The 9,460-nt window shown below is 38.6% G+C and overlaps 1 protein-coding gene across 5 annotated transcripts; it reads right to left on the reverse strand.

Moving 5' to 3' along the window:
• Positions 1 to 5,284: 5,284 nt before the first annotated feature.
• Positions 5,285 to 8,284, reverse strand: LOC147888605 (uncharacterized). 5 transcript variants are annotated; one of them, XR_015543034.1, is made up of 7 exons: positions 8,121 to 8,284; positions 7,256 to 7,283; positions 7,085 to 7,159; positions 6,841 to 6,945; positions 6,449 to 6,648; positions 6,034 to 6,108; positions 5,285 to 5,912 (listed from the first exon to the last, which is right to left on the reverse strand). XR_015543034.1 is itself a non-coding variant. In XM_087392738.1 (5 exons), the coding sequence occupies exons 1-5, from the start codon at positions 8,123 to 8,125 to the stop codon at positions 6,532 to 6,534; spliced, it is 330 nt and encodes a 109-aa protein (XP_087248864.1). In that variant the 5' UTR covers positions 8,126 to 8,283; the 3' UTR covers positions 5,953 to 6,531. The 5 variants fall into 5 exon arrangements, 1 of the variants encoding a protein (XP_087248864.1); XR_015543033.1 differs by having other exon boundaries at positions 5,285 to 5,634; positions 6,034 to 6,648; positions 8,121 to 8,283; XR_015543032.1 differs by having other exon boundaries at positions 5,285 to 5,837; positions 6,034 to 6,648; positions 8,121 to 8,283.
• Between the last annotated feature and the right edge of the window lie 1,176 nt (positions 8,285 to 9,460).

Below are 9,460 nucleotides of genomic sequence, written 5' to 3' on the forward strand. Positions count from 1 at the left end.
TTTATGCCAAGATGGAGGGTCATTGTGTATGAGTCTAGAAAGTTAAGAGATCATGAGAAGAAGTATCCTACTCACAATCGCAAGTTAATCGTTTTGGTTCATGCGTTGAAGCATTGGCAATAGTTTCTTTTGGGCCCTAAGTTTGAGCTACAGAGCATTCATGATAGTTTGAAGTATTTATTTACTCAATTGCAATTAAACAATTGTTAAAGGAAATGGATGGAACACCTTTGTGAGTATGATTTTGATATCAAGATTATTGCAGGAAAAGAAAAGCAAAGTCTCGAATGCTCTTAGTCGTATACCATGTTGCAACTCCATAACTATGGCTCAATCTAATTTGATTGATGATATTCGAAATGCCTTACCTCATGACCCTTATTTTCAACCTATTTTACTTGAGGAAGGTAATGATGCTTTACTCATTGAAAATTATGTAAAGGTGAATTAGAAATTTGTTTTATAAGAAAAGACTCTTTGTCCCTACCCTCCTCGAGAGTAAGAAGAGAATATTATATGACTGCCATGATGTTCCTTATAGTGGTCATGGTGGTTTTAACAAGACTTATTGGAAAGTAAGGAAATCATTCTTTTGGTGGAACAGAGAAGATCTCCGGGTGAGATGCAACCATTAAATATTCCAGAGCGGAAATGGGAATCCATTTCTATGGATTTTATTGCAAGTATACCTATTGCAAGAGGAGGATATAATAGAATCTTTGTTGTCATAGATAGACTTACTAAAATGGCTCATTTCATACCTATGAAAAAGATGGATGGAGTGATTGAGGTAGCCAAAGTACTTGTGAAGAAAATTTTTAGGCTTCATGGGATGCCTAGGAGTATTGTTTCTGATAAAGATTCCAAATTCACATCTAGCTTTTGGCAATCAATTTTCAAGGCCATAGTCATGGAGTTAAGAATGAGTACTGCATTTCATCCTCAGACTGATGGTGAGATTGAGATAGTGAATCGAATCTTGGAAGATATGTTGAGGGTGTATGTAGATGAAAGAAAAAAGAATTGGCTTGAACTACTTCCTTTAGTAGAGTTCGCTTGTAATAGTTCGTGGCATTCATCCATTAAAATGTCTCTACTCAAAGTCATGTATTGCCAGGATTGTAGTGTATCAATAAATTTCTATGACCCAACAAACATAGTACAAGCATCTATGACCCAACAAACATAGTACAAGTATCTTGTGAAATGCTCAAAACTATGGAAGACTTGAAAATTATGAACAGTGCACGAGAAAGGCTCAGGATAGACATAAGAAATATTATGACCAAAAGAGATCGCCACGTGAAGTTAAAGAAGGGGACATAGTCTTTTTATGAATCCGACCTAAGAAGAGTAATGATTGGATCGGAATAAGAGACTATCACATAAAATATGAAGGACGTTCAAGACTTTGAAACGATATGGAAACTTTGCATTCAAATTATAACTTCCCAAAGACATTAAAGTCCATCTTGTATTTCATGTTAGCTTGTTGAAAAAGTATGTGGCTAACCATGAACATGTTTTACATGATTCACATGTATTACAGGAAGATGGAACTCTAAAAGTCACTCTAAAATTATAACTTCCTAAAGACATTAAAGTCCATCCTATATTTCATGTTAGCTTGTTGAAAAAGTATGTGGATAACCATGAACACGTTTTACAAGATTTACATAGAGTACAAGAAGATGGAACTCTAAAAGTCACTCCATAGACAATTTTCGATGAACAGGTGAAATAACTATACAATAGGATGATCCAAGAAGTGCTGGTAAAGTGGAATCTATACATTGATTGAAGATGCTACTTGGGAATATTGTGACACTCTTTCTATAGAATTTCTAGATTTTTGTTCTAGGGACAAAGCTTTTTGAAGAAGGAGAGTGTGTGAGGCTCCAGCTCACAACACTCTATTACTTTGCTTTCATGTTTAATGCTTACGGTTTTGGATATTTTTGTCATCAAACACCGATAGTGACAGTTTTTGAAAGTGCAATATATATGGGAAGATGATGTGCTTTGGGAAAAGTCTACTATCTCAACTGGCTACAAGTTGGATACTTTGCAAATTTTGTGATTCGGGCATTTGGTTGAAGAAATAATAGCTAGAAGAGCACTTTGGACTGCTCTTTCTACATGGATTTACGTGTAGGATTTCCAAGTGCAGATTTGAGGTCTAAGAATATGTGATGTGTCATATGATGTGGGAGAGTAAGAAAAGCCAATGGTGATGAGAATGCGCTTTTAGAGTTTTGAAATTGACCCAAGGTCAATTTACAATGGACATACTTGTACTATATGGGAATGTATTTGAGCCATGAAGCTAATGTTAAGGTGTTTTTAGAGATTTGAAATTGACCTAAGGTCGACTTGGAATTCAAAGGTGTGATGTCTAGTTGTGTCTATGAAGCAATAATGCTGTTGGAAACATGCATTTTGGATTTGGAAATTAATCGAAGGTTGATTTAAACTCCAAACATGTGGGAGAGTAAGCAAAGCCAAGGGTAATAAGAAAGTGTTTTTAGAGTTTTGAGATCGACCCAAGGTTGGTTTACAATGGACATGCTTGTACTATATGGGAATGTGTTTGAACCATGATGGTGATGTTAATGTGCTTTTCTATGAGAGGTGCGTGAAATTCAAGAAGGGATTCGAACCCATAATCTTGGATTTCCCTCTTCCCCCTTCCCCTTTGGCACGTCCGTCTCTCTTTAATGTCCCCTTCATAAGTAGAGTCTCTCCCCATCTCACGTAGCTCCCTCTTTAATGCCCCTTACCCTCCATTATTCCCATTATTCTTTAATTGAAGCTCCTCCCCTCCCCCTTTATCCCTTAGTTTTTAATGCCCCTCCCTCCCCAATCTCACAAGTCCCTCCCTCTTTAGGCAATGCCCCTCCTTTATTTAATTCCTCTCCCTTGCCCCCATGCGAGACTAATTATTGCCCCTCCCCCTTCCCTCTTTATTTAATACAAGCCTTCCCCCCCTCCCCCCACACCAACTAATCAATTAATAAGGGTTTTTACTGACTGGGGGGCCTATTTCCCTTAGTTTAATCATGGCCTTGCCCTCTTCCCTTTTACCCCTCTTCTTTTCTCCATAACTAATTGAATTTCCCACATACTTTTGGATACTGTTCGCAAAAAAAATCATAACTTCAATATGACCATCATTCAAAAGCGAATATTTTTTGTCCAAAGCAGGGACATACTAGGACTCTTCTTTTAATGTATGAATTTACTACAAATCAATTCCCTTTTGTCTTGACTATACATATAGTCAAAATGTGGCGTCCGCGATCATTCTATCTCTTGCACATATTTGCACATCATTTTAATAAGATAACTTTCTATAACTCCTTTTCGCCTTTACTCTCATTAAGTTATTCTCACTTGTGTTTTCAAGGGTAGTAGCAATTATTGAAACATGTTTGATCAACATATTAAAGTGGACACAAAAGTCACTCCACATAATGAAGAGGGAGGAAAAAGACACCTATTGGCATATACAAATGTACACTCTCCTTATTTAACTAAACCCTAATTTGGGTGGCCTTAAGTCCATAAGGCCTATATCCACATGGATTTAGGTCCATCCTAGAGTTTCCATCTTCCTAACCATCTACCTATTTACAATGTATACAACAATGTCCCACCTAGAGGATTATCATATACATATGTTCCACCTATACACGAATGATGCATACATACTTCATTGTTAATGAAATTCTCAAGCTTCTCATGAGGGAAGCATTTTGTGAACAATTTGTTGCTTTACCCATTGGAGAAACAATGAACTAGTTGGACAATTCCTTCTTTCACCTAATGTTGTACACAATGATAGTAGATGTCGATGTTCTTTGGCTGTTCATGATCTTTTGGATTCTCTACCAAGGCAATGGTTTGGTTACTTGATGTGCATGTGAAGTTATGATACAATGATTTTATGTGATGAGAATAATGCATTCCTATAGAGAGTGCCTCGACTTGCTTCTTACGAGACCAATATACACTAAGAATTTAACATGTAAATGTATCCTGAAAAGACTTATGTCTGGGGACATCACTCAAAATACATCACACAACTTGCATATGAGCTCTATTTAGGATATGCTAGTTTATCGCTGGTTGTCCCGCTTAGGTATAGTATGCTCCACTCCATTCCAATGGTTAGTTCATGGGCATAGCGGCTTTCAGCTTTCAAGCTTTTGTCATAAAAGAAGTCCAATTATGTTGTCGAATCCATTTAACAAGCTACAAAAACATCATAGTTATAATGCAAAGCCATACCTGATAATACAAAACCGATGACAACTAGAACAAAAAGATCACATGCAATAACTCAATCTATAGATTCTATCGGTATCCAAGATCAAGGTCAAACTAATGCACTTTCTACCTTGGTAAGTCACCCACCAAGGTTGAAAGCCATAAACTCAGTCTTGATAAAAGCTCCAACAATGTCAATAGCAAGTGTGTGGAATAGACAATTGTTCATCATACATTTTAGAACACAAGCTACCTGTCAATTAGACCTCTCCAAAGAGTAGTTCACATTTTCTTCATTAAAGCTATGTTTGATTGTTCCAAGGAGAGCAAGATCAATAGAGAAGATATTGTACATCGCTCACCCCAAACGATCAAATCGACTTTTAGTCCAAGTTCTCAATCCACACTACAACTAGATGCATAGCAGAGACCATCTCTCCTAACAACCAAATCTAGGCACAAAATGCCTAGAAGAGGTAGCGCACCACACCTCCAACAAAAGGAAGGAGATAGATGTTGTGAGGAGATACAGCTTAATTCTTGCAGCTCAATCACTCGAGAATTGATGAGGCCTAAAGCATACTCAAAAAGTCATGATGGAATAGCCATCCAGTTGTAAAAATAGGGCGTCACATTGCTCAAGGAGAGCTCAAATTTGCTCTTGATCTCACTATGCTGCCTGCCTAAACAGAGAAATCAATGCATTCTCACTCGGGCTCCAACTACATGCATCTAGATGAATCCAAAAACACCAACCACACCATGGGTGTACACCCGGGTACCTTTTCGCATGGGCACAATCATGGATACATATCTTCACACATGCACATAATCTTCCCAACATACATAAGCATCCATTTATTCAAAGGTTTAAGTATTGAGTTAAGAACAGACATTACAAAAGCCAAGCATTATTTTGAACATCAACCCCAATCCGAATTTCAGAGAGTAACTTTATGAAACCTATCCAGCCCTAAATTTGATTAAAATCACAGGGAAAATAAAGTCAAAGCACTAGCACAAGGAAATCAAACAGACTCATGCCAAAAGTCTTCCTGAAGGGCTGCTGCTGTAAAAATCACATCTTGATGTCTCGCTGGTGGGGCATGCATATACTAAAGTATTGCATTGCCTAGAGGCATCTTTCACTGCTATTTTATTAGAATTATTTGCATAAAAAAGTCATCTTTCACTGCTATTTTATTAGAATAGTTGCAAAAAAAATCCTAACTTTGTATGCCCTGCCTTTGTTATGGACAAGGATTCCATCCTCCAGTCTCACTGTTATTTGCTATGGATCTGCCGCTGCCCACCAATTAAAAATAAGCAGCAACCAATTCAATATCAATTGCAGTTCGTCCCATCCTGCAAGGAATGAAATATCAAAGGGGCATAATCTGCATAATATACATGCATTTCTCAACGATCACAAGGGGGAAAACGCAAAATTGGCAACACAGATTATGCATGCCATCTCCCACTGGCGAATAGCTGATTACAACATAAAAAAGAAAATGGTAAAGACCAATTCTTTTGCTTTTGTTTCAAAAATACATTCCTTCCAGTACCTACAAAAAAGAAGACCATGTGCTCATGTTCAAGTTCTCAGAGTTAAATCCCAAGTGCTTCAGCCATTGCACATCCTATAGCAGAGCATTTTGAGAATTGAATAAGAAGAGCATCTAATTGTAAAGAGCATCAATAAGAAAATGATAACGACCAATTTCTTTGGCTTTTGTTTCAAAAATACATTCCTTCCAGTACCTATAAAAAAGAAGACCGTGTGCTCATGTTCAAGATCTCTGAGTTAGATCCCAAGTGCTTCAGCCATTGCACATCCTATAGCAGAGCATTTGAAAATTGAATAAGAAGAGCATCTAATTGTCAGTTCTTGTGACCTTAAGCTGAGGCATATCTCCAAACATATTTGAGCAATTGCCTTGTTGAAAAGAGGTCCAAAATATTTTTCTCCACCCACAAAAGCATGTTTACTCCATTTCACATGTCTCAAGACATATTTCTCTAGTTCATCTCAAAGCAGGGTAAAAAGTCATTCTGAAAGAAGTAATATGTTCAAGAAAAAGGAGGTACGATCTACATTCTGCAAAAGCCAAATCCTAACACCTAGAAGTAAAGGCAATCCCTACATGAGAGTACCCTTCCGCATATAAGCGCTCACCTTCATCGAACATGGTAAGATCAAATAAGGTCATCTCCCTTGTCCAAGACAACTCTCAAGACCTTCATATGTATCCTCATCTTTCACTTCGGATTTCTAAGAACAATGATAACGGAGTCCCCTCTGAGAAACATTTTACTGATGAACCTATCCTTGTTGACAGGCTTTGCCTTTTTCTTCCCTTTTCCAGTTTTGGGCACCTACAAAGAACATAGCACCCATAGACAAAATCAGATCCTACAGAGTCAACAAATTTGTAGTTGCAAGCTGTGATGCAGGTAAGTATAAACAGGCCAGCACATGATGTTCTACCATTGGCTAGTCGTGTATACACGCAGCCTGAAACAGCAAGTATTCAATTTAGAGGTCAACCTAAAGGCAATATATAATACCTCTGTCCACATTTCCTTCACATTTTCCAACACCATGTTGCAATGCCTGTCAAAGGCCTTCACCCTACCTAACAGCTTCTTGTTGTTTCGACAATTAATCAAGACCTGCCACAAATTTGCAAAGGCTGTCAAGAATCAGATGCGAAGATTGGAGAAAGCTAGTCCAAAAACATTTCCCCGTCTCTGAAATGAAAGGGAAGAGTATTTTACCCTGAAAACGTATCCGTACAGAACCATAACTTACCTGTGTGTTATTCTTGACACTCATTGTAAGAACCGAAAGAGGACCTGTACTGAACTCTACTTCTTCAGTCTTTTCCTGCCCAAAAAAGAAAAATAATCACGTCATCCAAGAGACTGTTTTTAAAAGCTAAAATCAACCAAACAAAGAGAAACAAGAGCAGAAAGATCTTACCGGTGCTTCCTCCATTGGTCTTATTCCACTGCAAAACACAAGGAACACGTCAGATCAGAAAGAACGGACTTCAACAAGAAACAATACTACTAACGAATGTGTATATAAGTGCAAGCGGTCTCAATTATGCATCTTGCATATCGGGCTTTTAAATTTAAGTCTTCACTCGTGGCTTACATGTGGACAGACCGCTAGCTGGCCGTTACGAAGACCTAAACTAGCACGCTTAGATGTGAAGCGGACCGAAGGGTGGGAGGAAGATTATAAACACGACAACGTTATGGCAAGGAAGTAGCAGATCATTGAATGGATAAGCTGCGGCAAGGCTAGCACGATAAAGGAAGAACAGTTTGCTGACAAGATTGTGAGAGCACTTAATAAAGTGATATCAAGCCCCAAAGACGATGGGGCATGTTCCGGGCTCACTCGAAAGGGAAGGAGGAAGGATCAACTAGCCAAAACCCTTAAAACTAACTCTCTTCGAGACTTTATTTCAAGTGCGATTGTTTCCTCTCAGACTGGTTGCTAACGAAGCCATCCGCTTAAAACCCTAAGATTTGACACAGGTTTTCTCCAGAGGCATGCGTTCCTCTTTCTTCAGCTCTGCCGTCTCTACGTGAGCGTAGGAGCCCCATGAATCGACCAAATTTTCAAATCTTTCTTCACCGTGCTTAGGTCCGTCGTCCCTCCATGCCTCAAGAACCAAAACAACCAAAATTCTTAGCTCCGTCGTCTCTCCATGCCTCAAGAACCAAGCCAACCAAAATTCCAATTCTTTCTTCACTTTCCTAAAACCCTAGAACCCTCACTTGAGCTCCTCGATCGACGCAACCATCAAACAAAACAGAAAAGAAAAAGAGCATACCTCATGGTGACTGTGACTGTGCTTGCGACTGCAACTACGATCCGAATTCGCAAACAGCTCTCCCTCCAAACCTATTCTGTCCAAGGAAAACTATCTAGAACAACTTGCTTTCTCCAAAAGCCTTTTTGTCCAAGATAACTATCCTTCAACATATCAATGTAAAAATTTTAATTGCTTTTTTTTGTTTTCTTTTTTCTAAGCCTCTTGGTCTAACCTTTCAAGCCCCTGGGCACCCAGCTCTGCATTCTATCTTGGTCACCCCGCGGCAGGGCGCTATTGGCACTTTTCAGTTCAGTACAAGCGTTTCCATCGTGGAGGAAGTAACTACTAACTCGAAATTGAAGCTGAATGTTACTATTTTATCAAGTGTTTAAGGAAAAAAGACACTGAGTAAAATAGTGGACATGAGACACAACACAAGGTCCGTTATTAGGACCCGATCCTCCCTGCAAATGTCAGGGGTGGTGATTTATTATTGATTTTGTTGATGCCCATATTTTGGAAGCTGAAGTCCAACAAATACATGAATAAGGCGATACAATAACTCATCCTCGTTGTTGGAGTTTTTACAATATTGTCACATGGACTATAACCATATGAATAAAGGTATAGTCATCCTTCAATCTTGCATCCATCTTGGATTTCCTTACTCCCTCGCATCGATAACATGCATTAAACAAGAGGAATGTTGTAAGAATTCAGATTGAAAATAAGAAATTTTGAATGGACCACTAATTGAAAATATTTATATTATAATATATAATACATAATTATTATAACCACGCATAGTGTGGGCGGGGAGGTAGCACGCTTCCTTCCTTAAAGAGTTATAATCCAAGGGAACAAGCCCTTCCCTGGGTGCCGAGATAATGTTGGGAATATAAACGTCAAGAATATTAGCTCCGAGGATAAGTCTCGCGAATGGATAAGAAACTGGCATATTACCTGAATGTCAATAGTCGTAATCGTAGTCGAACGCCGAGAGATAATATCCAAAAACTTGCAAATGTGACCTCGAGAGAATCTGTCCTTGAGCGGGATAAATTCCAACATTCTCAAATCGTTCAGTAGACTGTGGACATCACAAAAAGATAACTATCATTAGAGGAAGTTCGAAGTAGAGCATGCAACATTGTCACTCTCCACTTAGCCAGTGTTACGTGCCTCTCCAACCTTGGGAAAATGGGAGCTTATTTGATCATTGTAGTAAGTCGAGCTTTTAGGCTTGTGAGAGTAGAGCATAAGGTCATCGTGAGGCTCTCCAAAGCTTCACATGCCAATAAGCCCAAACTTGCAAATCAAGTAGACCATCTCTTTAAATCGAATAGGTTTGAAATGTT

This window comes from Dipteris shenzhenensis, chromosome 21 (genome assembly GCF_047967505.1).
Source record: "Dipteris shenzhenensis isolate YYH24624 ecotype China chromosome 21, Dip_SZ_1.0, whole genome shotgun sequence".
Taxonomy (NCBI): Eukaryota; Viridiplantae; Streptophyta; class Polypodiopsida; order Gleicheniales; family Dipteridaceae; genus Dipteris; species Dipteris shenzhenensis.

Bases quoted from the DNA above. Each gene is read 5' to 3' on its own strand.
- LOC147888605 (XM_087392738.1), bottom strand. The intron at 7,160-7,255 runs GTAAGATCTTTC...TTTTTTGGGCAG, and splicing joins GACCAATGGAGGAAGCACCG to GAAAAGACTGAAGAAGTAGA. The intron at 6,946-7,084 runs GTAAGTTATGGT...AATTTGTGGCAG, and splicing joins GTGTCAAGAATAACACACAG to GTCTTGATTAATTGTCGAAA.